We start from the raw sequence: 24750 nt of genomic DNA, 5'->3' as shown, positions 1-24750 counted from the left end.
GAGAACTGAAAGCTGTCCTCGGGCACCGGGAAACCATAGCCGCTAGCGCCAGGACGACTTTCCTGTTTCCATAAAAAGATCTGTATGAGGACTAGTTTTTTTGGGGGTGAAAGAATAAGTTGTATTATTTTTTTATTTATATGGTAAAAAAGGGAAATGTGTATTTGTGGGGTAAGACTGAAAACATAAAACCAATTCTGCTAGTTTGTTTTCACAGCATTTACCTTGCACTAAAATCGACAACCTTAGGCCTCATGGACACGGCCGTTGTGGTCCAAAACTGCGGCTCGGATGCGGACCCATTAACTTCAATGGGGCCACAAAAGATGCAGACAGCACTCCGTGTGCTGTCCGCATCCATTCCGTGGTCAGCAAAAAAAAAAGAAAGGAGATTTTTTGTGAAACTTACCTGTAAAATCTTTTTCTCGTCTTTTCCATTGGGGGACACAGACCATGGTATAGCCGAGGCCATTACCAGGAGGAGACACTATGCAAATAAAGAAGACAGCTCCTCCTCCACAGGCTATGCCCCCAGACTCCCACAGGAGGACCTCAGTGCGTGCAAAAGCAGTAGGCCATAACAAAGGAATACCGCCAACCGACCGAAACCATAAGGTCCCACTAGAATAGAACCAACCCCTGCTGCAATAGACAAGAATGGGTGGGAGCTGTGTCCCCCAATGGAAAAGACAAGAAAAAGATCCATCCAGAACCTCCGCACCCGCAGGGACTTGTTTAAGAGCTTCAGGTCTAGGACCGGACGCACTGATCCCTCCTTCTTTGGCACTACAAAGAGATTTGAGTAGAACCCTGTACCTCCAGAGGAACTGGGGCAACTACTCCCTAGTCCAGAAGGGAAGAGACCACTTGTAAAAGGGCCGAGGCTCGGGCCGGGTCCCCTGGAACCTGTGAAGGGAAGAAACGTTCCGGAGGTCTGGAAGTGAATTCTATCTTGTAACCGGAAGTTACAATTTCAAGGGCCCAAGCGTCTTAAACGTGAGCTCTCCAGACCTGCTGAAAGGAGAGCAGGCGTGGGGGCGCCCCTTCAGGCGGAGGAATGCTTGGGAGCCGCGGGGCAGGCAGAACTCCCCTGGAATTGTGCCCACGGGCGCCAGGAAGGTTGAGGCTTAAAGGAAGGCTTCTTGCGGGAGACCTGAGCACCGCCGGAGGAAGGGGCTGACGCAGACCTGGAGAAGGAGAAGCGCCGAAAGGACAGGTTTCTAGAGCCAAAGGGGCGAGCTCTGAAGGCGCGCTTGGATCTAGATTGGGGCAGGTGTGTGCTCTTGCCCCCCGTAGCGTCAGAGATAATCTCGTCCAGCTTAGCACCGAAGAGCCTGGAGCCCGCAAAGGGGAGGTTAGTGAGAGAGCGCTTGGAGAAAGCATTGGCATCCCAGACCTTCAACCAGACCTCCCTGCGCTGCGTGACCGAGAGGGCCGAAACCAGCGCAAAGACAGTGCTGACATCCAATGAGGCCTCACGGAGGAATGTTGTCGCTTGGGACATCTGGAGGACGAAGTTCAGGGTGTCCGCAGAGGCATCCTGCTCCGCGAGGTCCTGATGATAGCGCTGCAACCACGCCGAGAGCGCCCTGGCTACCCAGGCCGAGGCGAACACAGGCCGCAGACCAGTGCCCGCCAGAGTAAAGATGGCTTTGGAAAGAGTCCAAACGTCTGTCAACAGAGCCCTGTAGGGAGGACCCATCCAGGACTGGTATTGATGTATTTTTAGCCAATCTGGCCACCGGCAGGTCAACCTTAGGAGGAGAAGACCACTGCTGCACATTATCTGCTGGGAAAGGATAGAGTATCCATGCGCCTTGTGGAAGAAAAACAGCGATTATTATCCCATGTGCAGCTTCCTCCTACCTGCCAATCTAAGGGCTCATACACAACCGTATGCCCTCAGAGACATACGATCCGTGTGTGGGATATATCTCCTGGAGTGGCATACATAGTGTGAACAGCATCATAGGTTACTATGATGCTGTGCACATCGGGCTGCCCATGGGACTATTGTCCTGCACTCATGTTATAAGTGCAGGACAACAGTCACACAGGTGGCCCAATGCGCGCATCATAGCAACCCATCATGCTGTGCACTCCCGTGCACACAATGTATGCCGCTCTGGGACATGGCAGGGAGGGCATACGGTCATGTGCATGAGCCCTAAGGGTCCATTCACACGTCTGCAAAATGGGTCCGCATCCATTCTGCAATTTTACAGAACAGGTGTAGACCCATTCATTTTCAATGGGGCCGGAATGTGCTGTCAGCATCCACAATTGCAGATCCGTAAAAAAAAAAGTAGAACATGTCCTATTCTTGTCCACAATTGCGGACAAGAAATGGCATTTTCTATGAGTGCCAGCGATGTGTGGTCCGCAAAATGCAGGACGCACATTGCCAGTGTCCGTGTTTGGTAGATCCACAAAACACATACGGACGTGTGAATGGACTTTAAGGGCAAGTTTCACATCACATTTTTTGCCCTACATTTAACATACACTGGAGGAAAAAATATGTAAAGTACAGTACACAACAAAGAGCTGCAGTACCAGAGCCCAGTAAAGAAAAAAAGCAATATTGGAGTCACAACTTCAATCAACTGGTTGCTGGGGCACGAGTCAGACCCCCACCGATGCAACAGTGATGTCTATTCTAATTAGGCCTCTTTCACACAGGCGTCATGTTTTTTGCCCAGATAAGAGCCGGGTGCGTTGCTGGAAAATACGCAATTTTCCCGCGCGAGTGCAAAACATTGTCATGCGTTTTGCACTCGCGTGAGAAAAATCGCGCATGTTTGGTACCCAACCCCGAACTTCTTCACAGAAGTTCGGGCTTGGGATTGATGTTCTGAAGATTGTATTATTTTCCCTTATAACATGGTTATAAGGGAAAACAACATTGCTTACCGGTAATCGTTTTTCTCGATACCCATGACGGCACCCAGTGCAACTCAGGACCTCCCATCAGGACAGGAAACCTGAGAAGATAAAAAGGACATACCTCCACCCAACACCAGTGGAAGAAATAAATTGTTCTCCGGAGAGAGTGATAAGGGATTAAGGACCCCCTTTTTTTTTTCTTTTTTTTTACAAATCTATATTACTTCATATAGACCTGACTGATATCCTCTATATATATATATATATATATATATATATATATATACACACATAATCTTTTATATAAATATATCTGTATATATATCTGTATACGGGGAGGGAACTATCGGGTGCCGTCATGGGTATCGAGAAAAACGATTACCGGTAAGCAATGTTGTTTTCCCCTCACCCATGACGGCACCCAGTGCGAGATAGACTATAAGTAGAGTCTAGGGGGGGCCACAGCTTGAAGGACCTTCTCGCCAAACGAGGCGTCAGAATGGAGCTGTAACCTATAATGTTTGAGGAAGGTATGAGGGGAACTCCAAGTAGCTGCCCTACAAATCTGAGCTAAAGACACATCAGCCCTTTCCGCCCATGAGGTAGACACCGACCGAGTGGAATGGGCCCCGAACCCAGAAGGAGGGGAAAGACCCAAGGCGATGTAAGCCTTCGTTATGGCCTTCTTTACCCATCTGGCAATAACCCCGCGGGAAGCTTTTTTACCCTTATTCCCACCTAGAAACTGGACAAGAAGGTTCTCGTCTTTCCTCCAGGAAGCCGTAGCATCAAGGTATATTAACAAGCATCTTCTAACGTCCAAGCAATGAAAACTTTTTTCCCTGCTATTGGAAGGTTTAGGGAAAAACGAAGGTAGCACAATGTCCTGGCTCCTGTGGAAATCCGAAACCACCTTGGGAAGGAAGGAAGGCAGGGGCCTGATTACTACCTGATCATCCTGTATGATAGTATAAAGTGGATGTGCTGAGAAGGCCTGGATCTCCGAGATCCTCCTAGCAGAGGTAATTGCCAGGAGAAAGGCCATTTTTATGGACAGGATGTCGATTGGGATTTCTAACAAGGGTTCAAAGGGTTTATCGGTTAGGGCTGTCAAGACCCTGTTTAGGTCCCATGGGGGGGAAAGAGGTCTTACGGAAGGATGGATTCTGGCCGCGGCAGAAAGGAAACGTCTGACCCAAGGATGGATTGCTAACTGATAGTCGAAAAAATAGCTCAAAGCCGACACCTGGACTTTTAAGGTGGAGGCCTTGAGTCCCTTCTCTAAACCTGCCTGTAAAAAGTCCAAAACTTTAGGTATCTCTGGAGGGCTAAATGGATCAGGGCTGGACCCTAGAAAGGAAGTAAAGATATTCCAAACCCTATTATACTTCCTAGCCGTTGTAGCTTTCCTACTGCCTAGAAGGGTGGAAACAACTTTGTTAGAAAGCCCTCTCCTCAACCAGATGTCCCTGTCAGACTCCACACTGCCAACTGGAGAATCTCCGGATTCGGATGGCATACAGGCCCTTGGGAGAGGAGGTCCTCCCTGGGAGGGATCATCCAGGGGGGGCCTCTGGCTAGACTTAACAGGGTGGAGTACCAGATTCTTTTGGGCCATTTCGGAGCTACCAGGATTATAGAGGCTCCTTCCCTCCGTACCTTCTTCAGCACCTGTGGAATTAGAGAAATAGGCGGGAAGGCATAGCCGTGTTCCCGGCTCCAATCCTGGGCCAGGCTGTCCACTGCTGTAGGACTTTCTGTGCGATTTAAAGAGAAGAACCTCTCCGTCTTTCTGTTCTTCCGGGTAGCAAAGAGGTCTATAGTTGGGGTCCCAAACTTTAAGACAATCTGGGAAAAAACTTCTCCGTTCAGACTCCACTCTGCCTGACTGAGTTCCACTCGGCTCAAAAAATCTGCCACCGTGTTCTCTTTCCCCTTCAGATGCACTGCTGATATGAGCAGGTTCCTGTCTTCTGCTATTTTGAAGATTTCCTGGCCGAGGAAGATCAGGGATGGAATCTTTGTTCCGCCCTGGTGATTTATATAGGCCACCGTCGTCGAATTGTCCGAGTAAAAGACCAGCCTTTTGTCTAAGACTTCTGGAACTGCCACTGTCAGAACTCTTTCTACTGCCTTGAGCTCCTTGTAATTTGATGTGCAGGCTCTGGTTCTTAAATCCCATCTTCCCTGCCAAAAATTCCCATCTGAATGAGCCCCCCAACCCCACGGACTGGCGTCTGTAGTTATCCGTATGGGTTCTATGAAGGACCAGGGCATTCCTGTCGAGAGATTTTTCTCGGATGTCCACCATAGGAGGGAATACCTTGCTCTGGAGGAGAGATGAAATTTTTTAGGGAACACACCAGAACAAGATCCGTCTGTAGCTGTACCTTTGTCTGGGCTATGAACAAAAAGTCGTCCAGATAGGGTACCAACACTATCCTGGACAATCGGAGGAAAGCCACCATCTCCGGTAAAAATTCTCTGGGCTTGTGAGACCCCAAACGGGAGGGCCCTGTATTGAAGATGTAGAAGCTGGCCCTTTACTTTGACTGCCGTTCTCAAATACTTTTGAGAGGAGGGATGAATAGGGATGTGGTAATAAGCATCCTCTAAGTCTACACTTGCCATCCAGCAGTCCTTGTATAGTAGGTCTATAGTTGTCTTTATAGTCTCCATCCGGAATCTTTTGTATTTCAGGAACTTGTTCAAACGTTTTAGATTTAAAATCATCCGAAACGTCCCATTGGGTTTCCTTACCAGAAAGAGTGGGGAATAATACCCCCTGCCCTCCTCTTCTATTGGAACCTGACAAACGACTCCTTTGTCCAATAACAACTGAACCTCTGCCTCTAACACTGTGGACTTTAAGGGATCTTTCGGAGTTGGAGTGCGGGTGAAGAAATTTTGGGGGTAGGAGAGGAATTCTAGTCTGAATCCCTCTGCTATCCCTCCCAGAACCCATTTGTTCTGGGTGACCCCTGACCAGGCCGGGAGGAAGGATGAAAGTCTTCCCCCAACCTGGAGACTGGCGTCATTGCTGCTTATCTTTTTTATCTTGGGTTTTGAAAACGATCCCTCTCCTTCCTATCATAGGGCTTGCCCCTCTGCCTTCTAAAACTCTGCTGGGGCCTACGAAAAAAGGGGGGCTTCTGAGGGACAGGAAACCCCCTTTTTTTGTCAGAGACCTTCTCCAGGATGTCATCTAAAGATGACCCAAATAACCTGTCGCCCTCACACGGAAGGGCACAGAGTCTGGCCTTGGATCCTTGGTCACCCTTCCAGGATCTAAGCCAAATAGCTCGTCTAGCCGCGTTTGTCATAGCAGAGGCACTGGCGGAAAAGCGCATCACATCAGTGGAGGCATCCGTTAAAAAATCGGCTGCTTTTGCGAAGGAGGGGAGAGAGGCTAGGAGCTCTTCTCTAGGCCTTTTTTCTTTAAGGTGTGTTTCTAGCTGGTCAATCCATAGTCTCAACGACCGGGAAATCCAAGTGGCTGCGACTGCCAGCCTGAGACAGGCGGCTGACGTCTCCCAAGCCCGCTTAAGATATATATCCGCTTTTTTGTCTAAGGGGTCAGAGAGACAACCTAAGTCATCAAAAGGGAGGGCAGACTTTTTTGCAATCTTGGCGACTGGTGCATCCACCGTAGGGGCCCTATCCCAGCTTGAGGACACTTTCTTCGTAAGGGTACTTTCTTTTAACCGAAGAAGGTATGAAGAACTTTCTGTCGGGATTTTTCCACTCCTTTTTAATAATCGCCTGCATGCTCTCATGTACAGAAAAAACTCTATGTCTCTTAGGGCCTAAAGCCTGATCCGCAACCGATCTGGACTCCTTAATGTCCTCCAATTGCATAGTCGCTCGGACCGCTTTCAGTAACGGCTGAGTATCATCAGGGGAAAAAAAGGACCTCCCTGAGTATTCCTCGTCCGAGGAGTCCAAATTACTGGAATCTAACTGTCCGGATTCTCTGGCTTCACTATCGGACGAGTCCCTTTCCCCACTATCATATTCTGTGGCTTTATCCGGGGATCTGGCACGGCCTTTACTGAACGCCTTGAAGGACGCTTTGATTAGGGACTTCATAGATTTTGTAAGGGTTTTGGACTGTTCCGCTACCAGCTTGTCTATACAAGCTGTGCACAGAGACTTCTGATAGGATGCAGATAGAGCCGTCTTACAGTCTGCACACTCCTTGTGTTTGGACTTAGAGGATGACTTTTTAGGAGGCTTTGGGATCTAAGACAGAAACACCATATTAGTAAAAAAAAAGGAATATTCTCACCAAGTGAATTTTTCCTCTCCCCGTCCTTAGGACCAATACCGGACTTGGGAGGCCTCAAGCAGTCCGGGGGATCAGCGCGTCCCTCTGTAGGTTCCGACATGCTTCAGCTGGATCCTACTTCAGCACAATAAACTGTGCCCTGCTGGCTGCCTGCACCTGCTGCCGTATTTATAGATTTAAAAGACGCGCCTCGGCCTCACTTCCGGGTCCTGCCGTCGGGAGAGAGCCCCGCCCCCTCCTACGTCATCAGCCGGCCCCCTGAAGGATGGCCCCGCGCATGCGCATAAGCGCTTAGACGCGCGGGCGCCATCTTTAATCTGGGCATGTCGGCGTGGGGAACACGGCCACAGCAGCTCCCCGCAGGACCGGTAACGAGTGCGGGAGCAGGCAGACTTATGGGGAGCGGCTTCCGGCACGGCCACAGAACTACCGCTCCCCAGGGATAGGTCTTCACACTGCCAAGCCACAGACCCCCCCCCCCCAGCACTGGTTCCTCTTAAGGTATGTCCTGCAGTGATCTGCTGTGCTGCTTCTCAGGAACTCCCATCCCGGAGGACAGGAAACCTGAACTGGTGTTGGGTGGAGGTGTGTCCTTTTTATCTTCTCAGGTTTCCTGTCCTGATGGGAGGTCCTGAGTCGCACTGGGTGCAGTCATGGGTGAGGGGAAAATAGCATTCTGACTACAGAATACATAGTATAATAGTGCTGGAAGGGTTAAAAAAAATAAAAGTTAACTCACCTTATCCTCTTGTTCACGTAGTTCGTTCCTGGTCTGTTCTTTGCTAGCTGTGGGCTTGGGCTGAATGACCTGTGGTGACGTCAGATCACATGCTCTAATCACATGGTCCATCACCATGGTGATGGAGCATGTGATCTGACGTCAAAGGTCCTTTAGCCCAAGCCCACAGCTAGCAAAGAACAGACCGGGAACAAACTACGTGAACAAGAGGATAAGGCGAGTTAACTTTTATTTTTTTAACCCTTCCAGCACTATTATACTATGTATTCTGTAGTCAGAATGCTATTTAATACAGTGAATAGACTGTCACCTAGAACCCATGCGTGAAAATCGCACCGCATCCGCACTTGCTTGCGGATGCTTGCGATTTTCACGCAACCCCATTCACTTCTATGGGGCCTGCGTTGCGTGGATTATCGCAACGCAACGCACAAAGAGGAGCATGCTGCGATTTTCACGCAACGCATAAGTGATGCGTGAAAATCACCGCTCATGTGAACAGCCCCATAGAAATGAATGGGTCAGGATTCAGTACGGGTGCAATGCGTTCAACTCACGCATCGCACCCGCGCAGAATACTCGCTCGTGTGAAAGGGGCCTTACAAGTTTGTCGGCAACAGTCTACACCAAAATGTTAAGTACAATGCAAGTGACAAACCCAATTTACACGGCAAAAAATTGCCACATTCTAAAGACTTTAGCTCCACATCATGCCCTCTCTACATCACTCATTACAGTCATCAGCTCAGTCTGCATGTTAAACATGCAGTTTTAGTAAAGATTCAGTAAACTGCTGGGATCCATTTATCTGCTTATGGGACCTGAAGTCTCACTACAGTCAATGCCAACAACCTTGTCCTTTATCCTGTAGGCGGAAGCAAAATAACCCAGAGCCCAAGGTGCCCTCACAGAATTCTGCGACTCCCGACGGTGGTACCAAGACAGATATGAAAAACTCAAGGACAGCATTATCGAACATTTGGTTTTATTAACAGTTCTAGGTTTATTTTTTCTTCTCCACATCCTGTTCTGCAGCTTCCTTGGCTCTCTTGGCACGGATGCCAAAGAGCCGGGCATTGGAACGTGCCATACGCAGACTGGCAAATGCTTTGAAGTTCTTCTCTTCCTCTGTGATTATTCTTGGTTTTTCTTTCTTGTACACCTAAAAAAGAAAAGAAAAATGGTGAAATCCCCAGCTCATATGTACACTACAAAATATGACAACTCAAGCCCATCATCCACAAAGTACCAAGAAACCTGCCAGTAGACAGCCAAGAACTGCAAGGGAACCGTGTCTGTCAGCACTATCCAAAAGGTCCAGATTGTTTGTTTTCGACCAGACACATTTAAAGGGGTATTCTTATCTTAGACATTTATGTCTGACTGGGGTCCAATCATGAGACCCTACCTGCTGCTGTGAATGGAGAGATGTATGTGCATAGCTCACATTAACTTCTATGTGAGTTCTAAATACAACAAAGCAATTGTATAAGGCCTCTCTCAAAACTCATGAAGTGCATAGAGACACGAGCGCCCACCTTCATTCAGTGACCCCTGCCGATCAGATGATTATAACATACACTGTGGATATACCATAAAATGTCCAAGAATGTCCTGGCCAAGAGAAGAGCAATGGTGGTGGCAGGATCTGCCAGGTGATTAGTAATCACCTATTTAATGCAAATGGATCCTATGTTGTCTGGTTTCTTTCAGAAACTGGACAACCCTTTTTTGGCTTAAAAAAATAAATAAAATAGTACAGTTATGTCATATTTATGATGTATCCAAAGTAATACCACTTAATAGGGATCGACCGATATTGATTTTTTAGAGCCAATACTGATAATCTACTGTCAGGCCGATAATTTATACCGATATTCTGTGCATTTTCATTTTTGAAAAAAAAAAAAAAAAACACACAGATCTGCTGAACATGTTTATTGTTAACATGTAGCTTTTTGTAAATCTTTTTTTCATTTATACTTAATATTTTGGCGTTTGTTTTTTTACTAACTTTTAGCCCCCTTAGGGGCTAAAAACCCTTGTCCTATTCACCCTGATAGATCTCTATTAGGGTGAATAGGACTTCACACTGTCCCTGCTGCCCTGTGCATAGTGCACAGCAGCATAGAGCAGACCATGGCAGCCAGGGCTTCAATAGCATCCTGGCTGCCATGGTAACAGATTAGAGCCCCAGAATTACACTGCTGGGGCTCCGATCAAAAGCTGCCACCGCCACCAATGAGGGGACCCTGTGGCCACTGCCACCAATGATTAATACTGGGGGGCTTGGGTGGGGGGACACTGCGCAAAGATGACTCTCCCATTAATTCATATACAGGAGGCGGGTGCTGGCTGCAGAATCATATAGCTGCACCCGACCTCTGAGCGGTAGCTGCGATACGCGGCAGTTAACCCCTCAGGTGAGGCAGGGGCTAACTGCTGCAGATCGCAGCTACAGCCCAGAGGTCGGGTGCGGCTATACGATTCTGCAGCCAGCTCCCACCTCCTGTTGAATTTGAATAAATTAGGGAGTTAACATCATTGGTGGTGTGGGTGGCCACAGCCCAGCCCCTCCAGTCCTCATTGGTGGCAGCGGCACAGGTGGGGGGGTTGAAGACACTGCCTCCTCCCCTGTGCTGCTGAGGGCACACGGATCACGCTGTTCACGATTTGTAATCGGCAAAATAGATGCCGATAACGTAAAAAATCCTGAATATCAGTAAACCGATAATCGGTCAATACCTACCACTTAAGCAGATATAACTCATTTTTAAGGCCATAGCCCAAAATGTAGCCAGTGACTGTCTGCACATAAATGCAGCCAGCTGATATCATTTTCACTAATGGAGTTGTCCCACTTAAAGCATCATACCTGCCTGGTACCAACAGCATTAGCAGAAAAATAATTCTAATAAAATACATCGCAAATTAGGACCCAAGCAACCACCTAGATCTCATGCAAGTGGTAGTGCGATTCCATCTATAGCCAGCTTAAATATATACATCAAGAATGACAAATTCTAAGAACTTACAGTGCGGATAGGCATGACCTGTGCCCTTAAGTTGGGTGGCCATCTTCAATTCTTCAGCCTGGAAAGGGAAAGAATATGTTGGAATAAGTATGTTGTAGAGGATTTAATTTTCAACTTAAAAGCTTAAACAAAAGATCAGAGCTAAACACATACTGGAGACCTCATCCTCCGACTGTAGATTTAAAGGGGTATTCCCACATCAAAGTGAAGGAATGTTGCTAGGGCATGCTACAACTTTAGGATTAGTACAAATCCATTCTCAAGAACTTTCACGATCTTGAAGGAAAAGGCATGGCGCTAATGTACAGCTGCATTAGCAGCACTGAAGGAACATACTGCATCTACTGCACCACGGACAGAGCTGTGGATTTCAGGAGCTACACTGAAACAGATCGGCACAGGTGCAAAGTGTTACGCTGGGTTCAGACTGTGAACGTTCAGGATGGAGCGCGATTGTATGCGCGTTTACAATCGCGGCTCCGGAACAAGCGAAAGCCCATTGTCGTGCCTTCCCGGAAGTCTATGTACTGGAACGCGCGACAAAACGCCCCAAAGAAGCTCCTGTACTTCTTGGGGTGTCAGGCGTTTTACAGCGCGATCGTACGCGCTGTAAAACGCCAAGGTGAGAACCATGCCGATAGGGAAGCATTGGTTTCTCCTTGTTGAGCGTTTTACAGCGCGTAGGAACGCGCTGTAAAACGCTCAGGGCTGAACCCAGCCTTAGACCCCAGCCGATCAGAGGATAAGCCATCAATACCAAAATCCTGAAATATCCCACTCCCAGCTGGGCAGGGAACAGCTACACGACCCTATTCGCCTGAAAGGAGATCTGCTGAAGTTTCCTGCACAGAGGATGGCAAGGGCTGTTCTGTGCAGAGAAAAACAATGGAGAGGCAGCGGCACATAAGCCTGTGGACCATCAACTAACATCAGTGGGGGTGTCAGAAGTTGGACCCCAACTGATCAAAATGACAGCATTGCCTAGCAACATTTCACCAACCAACTATCTGAATGTTAAGGACGTAAAGGCCAATTTGAGCCTAGTCAGGCTTTCACACTAGCGTTTACTGGATCCGGCAGAGCTCAGCAAAAAAGGCTTCCGTTACTGATAACACAACCATCTGCATCAGTTATGAACGGATCCGGTTGTATTATCTTTAAAGGGGTTGTCCAGGTTCAGAGCTGAACCTGGACATCCCTCCATTTTCACCCCGGCAGCCCCCCTGACATGAGCATCGGAGCAGTTCATGCTCCGATGCTCTCCTTTGCCCTGCGCTAAATCGCGCAGGGCAAAGGCATTTTTCTGAGTTCCGGTGACGTACCGGGGCTCTCTATGGGGCTGACAGGAACCCCGGTGACGTCACCGGCACTGATGGGCGGGATTTGGCTCTGCCCTAGCCAGTAAAACGGCTAGGGCAGAGCTAAAGCCCGCCCCTCAGAGCCGGTGACGTCACCGAACACACTGCTGGGCGGAAGTTACCGCCCGGCAGTGTGTTATTGTAAACACAAGAGCCTGTGCCCTGCGCGATCTAGCGCAGGGCACGGGAGCGCATCGGAGCATGAGATGCTCCGATGCCAGGCTCAGGAGGGCTGCCGGGGTGAAAATAAGGGTATGTCCAGGTTCAGCTCTGAACCTGGACAACCCCTTTAACATTGCCAAGACTGATCAGTCATGAACTCCATTGAAAGTCAATGGGGGACGGATCAGTTTTCTATTGTGTCAGAACACAGATCTGTTTCCATTGACTTGCATTGGGAGTCATGACTGCTCCGTCTTGCTCCGCATCCCAGGACGGAAAGCAAACTGCAACATGATGCGGTTTTCTCTCCAGTCTGGGAACGCAACTAAACCGAACTGAATGCATTTTGGAGCATTCAGTTCTGTCCCCATTGACAATGAACAGGGACAAAACGAAAGCGGTTTTTTTCCGTATTGAGCCCCTATGATGGCACTCAATACCGGAAAACTAGTGTGAAAGTAGCCTTCCGTGTGCTCGACAGAGCAGCAAGTACAAAAACTAAAAGAATTGTAAATGAAATCTAAAAATAGTTATATAAGGTTTACACAAATCAGTAACAGTTTAGTCAACATCCAGACTGGTGGCTGAACACGACTTACAGAGCCGTCTCCCTTCTTGGGTGCAGAGGGTTTGCGTGGGAAGAGGATCAGTTTGGAGCGGTACTCTTTCAGTCTCTGCACATTGGCCTGCAGGGATTCTGTAGACTTATTGCGGCGACGGTGATCCACAGAGATGCCAATAGTGCGGGCAACCTTCTTGTTGATGCCAGCTGCCTGCAAAACAGAGCACACACACTTTAAAATGTGGCTCTACACCACAGACAAAGACCACTGACCAACTCTGACAGCCATCAGAACAAAGGGTTCAAGGGAATCATCACAGAAATGCAGAGATTCCGGAGAATTTGTCATCACATAGCTGTCAGTAGCTACAGTCATGTTGATCACAATACAACACCCAATATGTGCTCTGCAGAGCACAACAACTTCAGAAAACAAATAGCTAGATGTAGCAGAGCCAAGTTTACCACTTTACACAATTCAGGTTGGGTGTAATTTAAAGCGATCATTTGCTAAGCTCTGAGCCATTTGTACACAATACAAAGTCATGGAGGGAGAGATGTATTAAAAAGGATGCAAAGAAAGTGTTGATATTAGCAAATTCTCCACTTTCCCCTAAAGTTCCAGCAAATCCCCTTACAGGGCTGGTCTCTAAGGAGAGCGAGTACCCTACCCAAGCTGCATCCAAGGCATCGCACTGAGCCAGCCAAAATCCTACTCCATACTGAGGAGGGGGCAAGCACCCCAAGACAGCAATCTACGGATGAATATTTGAATTTGCCAACTTCCCTTATGACTCAAGGCTTGTTAAAGTTTTGACCCCTAGGGAGCCACTTTCTCTTTGCACCTTCATCTCCCCCAAATAGTTCATTTACAGTATACCATAGGACCACGGTTCATCCGTGCCCATGTTCACTCACCTTGAGTTCCTCCAGGGTGAAGCCTCTGCCGAGTCGCACCTTTGTGTGGTATCTGATAGTTGGACACCTCACCACCGGCCTGACTGGTCCAGTGATGGGTCTTGGAGCTATCCGACGGGCTTTGGCCTGACGTGCCTTGCGCCTATTTGGTAAAGAGATGGAAGTACAGGTTAGATGCTACCAAATCCTCACAGATCAGTGTTTCCAGCACACAACGTCCATTGCAAACTTCTCAAGCTGTAAAGCCTGTATTACACTGTCAGATAGTCGGCCAGATCGCTAATAACCATTCATAGGAACGCTAGTGATGATCTGGCAGTGTACTAATGCCACCGATTACCTGACGTACGAACAAACGTCCATTTATCGGGCAATCATGTAAGCTTAAAAATCACGGCTTGCTGGCGGCAGATTGTGCCATCTAATCTATATCTACTACTGGCAAACAAGTCAGTATGGGGATGAGCGATGGTATTAGCGATCACTCCTCCCCATACAGTGGAGGAGATTGCTGCATGTAATAGCATCGTTCTCCTCCACTAACAAGTAGGCAATTGATGGGAAGAAAGGCTTCATTCCCGACAATCGTGTGCCTGATCTGCTAGTGTAATACTAGCCTAACCCATGGACAACAGCGACCAATCTGCCTAACACACCGACACCCCAAGTGATGCCAGGCAGTGATCTAGCAGTAATCATCCGGTCACACAACGCTGTCTACAGTCATCAGGTGGAAAGGGGTTCAAATATGGAGTCATCACAGAAGCTGCAGAGATTCCGGAGAATTTGTCATCATCTGACTGTAGACCTGCGCCACACAGCAAACCCAGAGCTCTGCCACAGATCTGTCCGTCAACTGACCTGCGGATCTTTCTGGCGGGCTGGTTAAACCAGGTGGCCACTCGTCGCTGCCAGTCCTTGTGGAAGTGAGGCTTCAAGATCATGCCATTCCTGCTGGGGGCCATGGCGACTTAATCCCTAAAAGACAGAGGGGAAAAGAAAAAAACATTAGTATATCTATATAGGCTTGAGAAAGGCTCAATTGTAGAGCCGAAACGTCGCCACACTATGGGTGAATAAATCTTTAGGATTTTGTTTTTTCCTATGCTGGAGTGCTGCTCTCCTTTTTACGATATAGATAGATATATATAGACACACACCGATGAATGGTAAGAAATAGCAACAGTCAGATCACACACCAGCTGAGTCCTCAATAGTAAATCTGTATACAGCCTGACATACGTACAGACAGATGAATAATATGGTACGGCAACATCCAGTGGGTCTCAGTGTAATCCATCAGGTACACAGGTATGGATATACACATAAGGGGGTCCATTTGTTTACCGACAGGCGCACAGCCTTTTAAATTACTATTAACCAGGCAATTGTCTGCGAGTAATAACCATTGGGTCGACATGTACTAAACGAGGCCGGAAATCCAACCACTTCCAACCTCGATACTGTTACTTCCACAGCTCTGGATCTAAATATTCAACAGTCAACTCCCCCTGAATGGAACAGCCCAGAGAGCAATCATCGGGAGACGGGACAGGTGACAAGTGAGACTGCTGGGACCCCCACTGACCACAATAATGGGGGCAGTCAGGACATGTGCAGCACCGCTCCATTCAAAGTCTACGGGACTAATGGCCAAGGAACAGGACTCCGCTGTCTTCCTGAGCGGCAGCGCACGCGCTCAACCGCCTCTCCAATCAAATGTGGGAACACCCCCATTTGCACGAGCAGTGGTCCCTGTCCTGTGGGAAGGTGACAAGGGCCATTCATGGAGATAGTGTCAGATTAAGGTTTGTCCCCAGCATCTGCTTTCAGGGGGGAAATCAGGCCACCGCCATCTACACAGATCCCAGGGAATATATTTACCAAAATGTCCCTCTATTATTCACACTATAAGCCACTGAATGATTTGCTAGCAGTAAGGGGGGGGGGGGGGGGGGGGCTGCTGAACAGTAATGCTGTCTAATCAGCATTGCCAGTTTAGACTGTGCAGGGATAACTCAACTGGTGACACCCAGCTGGACCTTTCCTGCAGTGTAATAAAGGTTTGGCACGACACAGTGATAATACTTGCTCCAGAATGGAGATGGCAGGGGGAATACAAGTCATCACTAAACAGCCATCTCAGGAGGGGAGACCAGTCCTTACACACAACCAGCAGAGCAGCTCCATCATGTCCGCAGGGACAGAGGAATTACTGGGACATGGGGCTGTGGACTGGTCAGATATTGGGGGAGGCTACAGCCAGGACTGGAGGACATGATCCATCACTAAGCCGTATAGGTGCAACCATGAAAGGCTTCCCCTGCAGCAGACAGAACAGGTTCACAGGGAGAGGAGACCTATACACACACAGGGCCCGTATACACCAGCCGTCTGCTCGCTCCCACACTGCTCCGCCGGTACACCCCGCTCTCCGGCCACTCAGACACGGCAGCGGGCTCAACCACCCCCAATAAGCCCCCCAAACCGAGGACCGGGAGCCGAGGATTAAATCCTAACCGACTGCAGCAACCGACGACGCCCGGCGACTAAGGATGGTAACGGATAGAAAAACCTGCGGCCGAAGAACTACCAGACGTACCTCTACGGGGAAAAATGGCCGAAAAGAAAGGAAGAAGGTCGCGGTGCACTGTGGGATATCGAGCGCTAGCGCCAATCAGGCGGGACTTCCCACTCCTAACCCCGCCTCCCGCATGCGCAGAACCAGTCACCTCACTCCTCGGCTCACACTGATCACGTGATCCAGCACGCTTTCGTCATTTCCTGTGCGTCCAGCTGTGGAGGAGGAAGGAGATCTCGGAGCCCTCGCTCATGGAGGTTGTTAGCGGCGCTTTGGCTTCTGTTACCCGCAGCTGTGAATGTTCCGCGCCTCATTGCTCAGGGATAGCACAACATGGTCCTGAGAGGAGCTGCTGCGGAATGGCTATTCCATGAGGAGTGCAGGTAGTTACTAAAACAGACATGTCAGCAGAGGGGACAGCTCTAGTAAGATGAAACTCCTCCTATGTCCTGAGTATTTGGTGGCACAAGTGCCCCCTTCAGTCAGACCCACACTGTGGGACATTTGGTAAATATATTCACTGGGATCTGTGTGGATGGCGGCGGCCTGATTGTCCCCAGCATCTGCTTTCTGCTGGCCGACCGATGGACCCTTGCCATTCAACTGTGACCTGACTGTTGCTATGTCTTTCCATTCATCGGTGTGTATGTATGTCTATAGATGTATATAGGCTCTGTACAGATATACTAATGTGTGTGGTTTTTTTTTTTCTTCTTTCCCCCCCTCTGTCTTTTAGGGATTAAGTCACCATGGCCCCCAGCAGGAATGGCATGATCTTGAAGCCTCGCTTCCACAAGGACTGGCAGCGGCGAGTGGCCACCTGGTTTAACCAGCCCGCCAGAAAGATCCGCAGGTCAGTTGACGGACAGATCTGTGGCAGAGCTCTGGGTTTGCAGTGTGTGGCGCAGGTCTACAGTCAGATGATGACAAATTCTCCGGAATCTCTGCAGCTTCTGTGATGACTCCATATTTGAACCCCTTTCCACCTGATGACTGTAGACAGCGTTGTGTGACTGGATGATTACTGCTAGATTACTGCCTGGCATCACTGGGGTGTCGGTGGGTTAGGCAGATTGGTCGCTGTTGTCCATGGGCAGGCTAGTATTGCACTAGCAGATCAGGCAGGTGATTGTCGGGAAGGAAGCGTTCCTTTCCAACAATTGCTTACTCGTTAGTGGAGGAGAACACTGCCATTACATGCTGCAATCTCCTCCACTGTATGAGGAGGAGTGATCGCTAATACCATCACTCATCCCCATACTGACTTGTTTGCCAGTAGTAGATATAGATTAGATGGCACAATCTCTGCCGCCAGTAAGCCGTGATTTTTAAGCTTACATGATTGCCCGATAAATGAGCGTTCGTTCGTCGGGTAATCGGTGGCATTAGTACACTGCCAGATCATCACAGAATCCCTGCAGGCCAATGTGCAGAGACTGAAAGAGTACCGCTCCAAACTGATCCTCTTCCCACGCAAACCCTCTGCACCCAAGAAGGGAGACGGCTCTGTAAGTAGTGTTCAGCCACCAGTCTGGATGTTGACTAAACTGTTACTGATTTGTGTAAACCTTATATAACAATTTTTAGATTTCATTTACAATTATTTTTCTTTTTGTACTTGTTTCTCTGTGGAGCACATGGAAGGCTACTTTCACACTAGTTTTCCGGTATTGAGTTCCGTCATAGGGGCTCAATACCGGAAAAAAAAACCACTTCTGTTTTGTCCCCATTTATTGTCAATGGGAACAGAACTGAACGCTCCTAAATGCATTCCGTTCGGTTTAGTTGCGTTCCCAGACCATAGAGAAAACCGCTAAATGTAGTTTGCTTTCCATCCTGGGATGCGGAGCAAGACGCATCCGGCATTACCCCCAATGCAAGTCAATGGGGATGGATCTGTTTTCTCTGACACAATCGAAAACTGATCCGTCCCCCATTAACTTTCAATGGAGTTCATTACTGATCCGTCTTGGCAATGTTAAAGATAATACAACCGGATCCGTTCATAATGGATGCAGATGGTTGTATTATCGGAAACGGAAGCAATGTTGCTAGGCAATGCTGTCATTTTGATTAGTTGGGGTCCAACTTCTGACACCCCCACTGATGTTAATTGATGGTCCTCTGGGCTTATGTGGCGCTGCCTCTCCATTGTTTTTCCCTGCACAGAACAGCCCTTACATCCTCTGTGCAGGAAACTTCAGCAGATCTCCTTGTAGGTGAATAGGGTCGTGTAGCTGTTCCCTGCCCAGCTGGGAGTGGGATATTTCAGGATTTTGTGATTGATTGCTTATCCTAGGGGTATGCCATCCTCTGATCGGCTGGGGTCTAACAGCGCTGCTACTGCAGCTGTACATGAGCGCCGTGCCCTTTCCTTCAAGATCGTGAAAGTTCTTGAGAATGGATTTGTACTAATCCTAAAGTTGTAGCATGCCCTAGCAACATTCCTTCACTTTGATGAGGGAATACCCCTTTGAATCTACAGTCGGAGGATGGGGTCTCCAGTATGTGTTTAGCTCTGATCTTTTGTTTTGAGCTTTTAAGTTGAAAAATAAATCTTGATTCTTGCGTGCAGTCTCTACAACAAACTTATTCCAACATATATTCTTTCCCTTTCCAGGCTGAAGAATTGAAGATGGCCACCCAACTTAAGGGCACGGTCATGCCTATCCGCAGTGTAAGTTCTTACAATTTGTCATTCTTGATGTATATATTTATATTATATAGATGGAATCACACTACCACTTGCATGAGATCTAGGTGGTTGCTCTCATGATTGGACCCCACCTCAGTCAGACATAAACATCTAGGTCTAGGATAGGAATACCCCTTTAAATGTGTCTGACTGAAAACAATCTGGACCTTTTGGATAGTGCTGACGGACACGGTTCCCTTGCAGTTCTTGGCTGTTTTACTGGCAGGTTTCTTAGTACTTTGTGGATGATGGGCTTCAGTTGTCAAATTTTTTGGTGTACGTATGAGCTGGGGATTTAAAATTTTTCTTTTAGGTGTACAAGAAAGAAAAACCAAGAATCATCACAGAGGAAGAGAAGACCTTCAAAGCATTTGCCAGTCTGCGTATGGCACTTGCCAATGCCCGGCTCTTCGGCATCCGTGCCAAGAGAGCCAAGGAAGCTGCAGAACAGGATGTGGAGAAGAAAAAATAAACCTAGAACTTTTAATAAAACAAAATGTTCGATAATGCTGTCCTTGAGTTTTTCATATCTGTCTTGGTACCATCGTCGGGAGTCGCAGAATTCCTTGTGTGAGGGCACCTTGGGTGAGACTTCATGTCCCGTAAGCAGATAAATGGATCCAAGCAGTTTACTGAATCTTTACTAAAACCTGCATGTTTAACATGCAGACTGAGCTGATGACTGTAATGAGTGATGTAGAGGGGGCATGATGTGGAGCTAAAGTCTTTAGAATGTGGCAGTTTTTTATGCCGGACCAGGGAGAGGAGCAGTCAGAATTCCAGGAGACGCCGGCGTGGTTGTAGGGCTGATATATAGCAAAAGGATGGGGTAGCTCAAATATAGCCCTGATGTGGAGGGTTAGAACTCCTCACCTGGAGGATACTAATGTAAGAGGAGGAATAGCGGAGAAGACACCCAGTGTGTGTGTGTGTATATATATGTATATAATATACTGGGTGTCTTCTCCGCTATTACTCCTCTTACATTAGTATCCTCCAGGTGAGGAGTTCTATCCCTCCACATCAGGGCTATATTTGAGCTACCCCATCCTTTTGCCAGACAAGCAACCTGGCTCTGAGACATGGAGGAGGAAAAGAGACCAGACCTGCCAGAAGGAGAGATCCCGGTGCCAGTACTTGGCTGATTTGGAGTGGTTAAGTGCCCAACATTTGACATGAGAATGAAATATGGTTGTTCTTTCTCTAGACAAGGCCTAAGAAAGTTTTTGCTAAGAGAAAGAATAAGGAATGCACATTGTGTAGATGTTCCCGGTCACCCTCATATGATAAGAAGCTGTGCCTGCAGTGTATAGAAAGGACGGTGGCCGAAGAATTGTCTTTTTTTGAAGAATATTAAATCACTTATCAGGTCAGAGGTAAAAGTCTCCCTAAGGTCTTGTTAGCGCCTAAAGAAGTCTGTAGAGAACTGGGGGTCAGAAATGGATCCCTCAGCTGATGGTGAGGAAGCTTTAGAAGATGACATGGAGGGTAGGCCATTGTTTCCAGTTGAAGACACTGATAAGTTATTAAAGGCTTTTCGCTCCACTCTGGGCTTAGAAGATGTTAAAGAAAATAAATCGGTGGTTGATTCAGTGTTTGAGGGCCTTCGAGAGAAAAGACAGATGTTTCCCGTTGCATAAGAGTGTGTTAGCCCTCATTGACAGAGAATGGAAGAGACTGGATAAAAAAGCATTCATTACCAAAGGGTTTAAAAGAAAGTATCCCTTTGAAGAAGAATCTTCTTCTTGGGATAGGGCGCCAAAGATTGTCGCCTTATCGAAAATTTCTAAAAAAAAAGTCTTTACCTTTTGAGAATATGGGATTCCTGAGGGACCCATTAGATAAAAAAAAATGATTCCTGTCTAAAGAGTACTTGGGAGGCTGCAGTCTCAGCATTTAGACCTAATATTGCTGCCTCAGTTTCAGCCAGATTCCTGTCCAATTCTGCCTGCCGAGCTCTTTGGTTGAAAAATTGGAGAGGTGGATTTGTCCTCTAAACAGAGATTGTGTAGAATTCCTTGTCAAGGTCAGTTTTTGTTTGGCCCAGAGCTAGATTCCCTACTAGAGAAAGCAGTAGATAAGAAAAAGAGGTTTCCAGGGTTTTTTCCCTGGGGCCTCCTCAACTCTCTTTGCAAGAACCAGACGTCCCTTCCGTTCATCAACCAGATTTCAGGGTAGGGGACAATTTAGCGATAAAAACACAGGTCTAAAGGGGTAGGGGAAAGGGTTTCCCGTTTGGAGGTTCCTCCTCCCAGCCTAAAAAAAACATCACAACAATGACTCCAGAAGTTGGGTGGGAGAAAGATTGAAGTTTTTCCTTCCCGCATGGGAAAGAATGGCAGGAAATTGGGTTAAGGAGGCTCACAAGGGATGGTTTAAAGTTAGAATTTCGCACAAGTGCTCCCCAAAAATTTGTAGTCACTGGCTCGGGGCTCTCAGATTATGGAGATGGAAGTTTTAACATTGTTAGAAAAACAGGTGCTTATTCCAGTCCCAGTGGCAGAACAGGGGAGTGGTTTCTACACTACTGTTTCTCGTAAAGAAACCAGACAACGCCTTTCGCACAATTATAAACTTAAAGCAAGCTCACAGCAAAATTGTGTAATGGCCGTGTAGAGGGTGACAGAGATCTTAGAAAAATTAGGATGGATTATATAAATCTCAAAAAATCCAGAATTGTACCAGAGACTCGTCGGGTATTTCTGGGTCTGCTCCTAGACTCGGTGACACAGAGAGTCTTTCTTATGTAAGAAAACATATTGCGCATCTAGGCAAAGTTGCAGATGGTACGATTGACCCCAAAATTAACAATCGGAAAAGCGATGTCGTTTCTGGGGTTGCTAAAGTCCTGTATTCCGGTGGTGGAATGGGCCCGATTCCATAATCGACAACTTCAGAAAGAAACTCCTATGGCCTCAGGCACACGACCGTTGCTTTGGTCCGCATCCGAGCCACAGTATTTGCGGCTTTGATGCGGATCCATTCACTTCAATGGGGCCGCAAAAGATGCAGACAGCACTGTGTGTGCTTTCCGCATCCGTTGCTCCGTTCCGTGGTGGACAAGAATAGGCAGTTATATTAATAACTGTCCGCGCCGTTCCGCAAATTGCGGAACCCACACGGACACCGTGTGCATGAGGCCTATCACTAAGGAAGATTGAGGGATCTTTGGATTCAGAGATAGTAATTTCCAAAAATACACTAAAAGATCTGTCCTGGTGGGAAGACAGTGCGAATCTGAGTCAGGGGATTCCTTGGAGTTACCCCGACCCAGTAGTAGTAACAAAGGATGCCAGCCCTTGGGGATGGGGAGCCCACTTCTTAGTTCAAGTCATTCAGGGTCAATGGTCCCCGATGCAAAGAACTTTCTCCTCGAACAGAAAAGAGCTGCTAGCAGTAAGATTGGCTCTGAAGACGGCGTTACCCTTTGTACAGTCGTGGCCAAAAGTTTTGAGAATGACACAAATATTAGTTTTCACAAAGTTTGCTGCTAAACTGCTTTTAGATCTTTGTTTCAGTTTGTGATGTAGTGAAATATAATTACACGCACTTCATATGTTTCAAAGGCTTTTATCGACAATTACATGACATTTATGCAAAGAGTCAGTATTTGCAGTGTTGGCCCTTCTTTTTCAGGACCTCTGCAATTCGACTGCGCATGCTCTCAATCAACTTCTGGGCCAATTCCTGACTGATAGCAACCCATTCTTTCATAATCACTTCTTGGAGTTTGTCAGAATTAGTGGGGTTTTGTTTGTCCACCCGCCTCTTGAGGATTGACCACAAGTTCTCAATGGGATTAAGATCTGGGGAGTTTCCAGGCCATGGACCCAAAATGTCAACGTTTTGGTCCCCGAGCCACTTAGTTATCACTTTTGCCTTATGGCACGGTGCTCCATCGTGCTGGAAATTCATGCATTGTTCTTCACCAAACTGTTGTTGGATTGTTGGAAGAAGTTGCTGTTGGAGGGTGTTTTGGTACCATTCTTTATTCATGGCTGTGTTTTTGGGCAAAATTGTGAGTGAGCCCACTCCCTTGGATGAGAAGCAACCCCACACATGAATGGTCTCAGGATGCTTTACTGTTGGCATGACACAGGACTGATGGTAGCGCTCACTTTTTCTTCTCCGGACAAGCCTTTTTCCTGATGCCCCAAACAATCGGAAAGAGGCTTCATCGGAGAATATGACTTTGCCCCAGTCCTCAGCAGTCCATTCACCATATTTTCTGCAGAAGATCAATCTGTCCCTGATGTTTTTTTTTGAGAGAAGTGGCTTCTTTGCTGCCCTTCTTGACACCAGGCCATCTTCCTAAAGTCTTCGCCTCACTGTGCGTGCAGATGCGCTCATACCTGCCTGCTGCCATTCCTGAGCAAGCTCTGCACTGGTGGCACTCCGATCCCGCAGCTGAATCCTCTTTAGGAGACGATCCTGGCGCTTGCTGGACTTTCTTGGACACCCTGAAGCCTTCTTAACAATTGAACCTCTTTCCTTGATTCAGGGTGAATGTGGAATCACAAACGGACTGGATCACTGTTTCAATTTTGTTCCAGAACGCGGTGATAAGAGGGCAAGTGAACCATATATGGGAAAGAGAACCTATATGGACCTTGCATCTCCAACATTCTCTGTCAGGTGAAAGGCCACGTGAGTGTAAGAACTCTGGCGTTCTATACCAGCGAGTTAGTAGCTTATAATGGCTTTCCTGCAGTCGGACACATGGGGGAGAAGCCATGGGATGAGGTAAGGATTGCTCGTACCTCTTCATCTGACAGAGAAATATTCAATTATTTTTCCCATGAGGTGATAAAAGCTGGTTTCGGTGTCATTGTGGGGGATATGATTAGAGAATAGAGCCTGCCCACCTTCCTCCATTGCGTGGATGAGGTGGAAAAGGCCATTTCAAAGGGGGTTAGCTGTCTCTTAAAAGAAATAGTCGATAAACCTTTCAGGGATTTTTTGGAAATGTGTTATATGTAGGTGAGTAAGGTAAGCAGAGTGGACAAGAGACAAAACCGATTCAGCCGTTGGAGCTTTGCCAGAGCTGAACAGCTCCATTATTGGGATATGGCCAAGACTGTCCCAAAGCTCCAAGTATGGTGAGTCGAGGCTAGTTCAAACCCCGGGGATTAAGCTTGACGGTAAGAGAGGGGATGGGGAAGGGGCTAACTTCAGCCAAACCAAGCATGTTCCCTTTAGTAAAGGGTCAAAGCCGGGGCCCCTAACCAGGCCCACCCTAGGTTCCCAAAGGGTTTTCAACAGGTCAGAACCCAGGGACTGTTGGGCTACCTCTTCTAAATCTAACTGCTTACTGGGTTTGAGGAGTTCTATCCATCTGTTGAGATTGTATAGCTTTGGGGTTATATACGTTTTTAGTAAGTTGTTACGTCCCATCCATGAGATGTAAGGGAAGTCGTAGCTTTGTAAAAGACATTTTAGCTCGGTTAGAAGGGGAATAAAGTTAAAGGGAACCTGTCACCGGGATTTTGTGTACAGAGCTGAGGACATGGGTTGCTAGATGGCCGC

At 47.6% G+C, this 24750-nt stretch overlaps 2 protein-coding genes and 3 non-coding genes across 5 annotated transcripts; 2 read left to right on the top strand and 3 right to left on the bottom strand.

Moving 5' to 3' along the window:
- Positions 1-8881: 8881 nt before the first annotated feature.
- RPL13 (ribosomal protein L13) lies at positions 8882-16589 on the bottom strand. Its single transcript, XM_044270266.1, is given in 7 exon segments — positions 8882-9075; positions 10949-10969; positions 10971-11006; positions 13068-13241; positions 13949-14090; positions 14810-14926; positions 16551-16589. Coding segments are annotated over 6 exon segments (636 nt in total). The 5' UTR covers positions 14914-14926; positions 16551-16589; the 3' UTR covers positions 8882-8916.
- LOC122921188 lies at positions 13298-13381 on the bottom strand. The gene has a single exon (XR_006387005.1). It is a non-coding gene; the product is annotated as a small nucleolar RNA MBII-202 (small nucleolar RNA).
- LOC122921190 lies at positions 14656-14742 on the bottom strand. Its single transcript, XR_006387007.1, has one exon. It is a non-coding gene; the product is annotated as a small nucleolar RNA MBII-202 (small nucleolar RNA).
- A 676-nt stretch (positions 16590-17265) lies between the features above and the next one.
- LOC122920096 (60S ribosomal protein L13-like) lies at positions 17266-19736 on the top strand. Its single transcript, XM_044269305.1, has 4 exons — positions 17266-17382; positions 17905-18037; positions 19150-19206; positions 19538-19736. Exons 1-4 carry the CDS (start codon positions 17279-17281, stop codon positions 19694-19696), a joined length of 453 nt encoding a protein of 150 aa, XP_044125240.1. The 5' UTR covers positions 17266-17278; the 3' UTR covers positions 19697-19736.
- Positions 17452-17538, top strand: LOC122921189. The gene has a single exon (XR_006387006.1). It is a non-coding gene; the product is annotated as a small nucleolar RNA MBII-202 (small nucleolar RNA).
- Positions 19737-24750: the final 5014 nt, after the last annotated feature.

The sequence above is a fragment of the Bufo gargarizans genome, chromosome 10 (assembly GCF_014858855.1).
Source record: "Bufo gargarizans isolate SCDJY-AF-19 chromosome 10, ASM1485885v1, whole genome shotgun sequence".
Lineage (NCBI taxonomy): Eukaryota > Metazoa > Chordata > Amphibia > Anura > Bufonidae > Bufo > Bufo gargarizans.
Note: the sequence above shows the minus strand (reverse complement) of the source record. Positions and strands in the feature narration are given on the sequence as shown.

Bases quoted from the DNA above. Each gene is read 5' to 3' on its own strand.
- LOC122920096 (XM_044269305.1), top strand. From the start codon at position 17,279: ATGGCCCCCAGCAGGAATGGCATGATCTTGAAGCCTCGCTTCCACAAG. The intron at 17,383-17,904 runs GTCAGTTGACGG...GTTCGTCGGGTA, and splicing joins CCCGCCAGAAAGATCCGCAG to ATCGGTGGCATTAGTACACT. The intron at 19,207-19,537 runs GTAAGTTCTTAC...TTTTTCTTTTAG, and splicing joins CGGTCATGCCTATCCGCAGT to GTGTACAAGAAAGAAAAACC.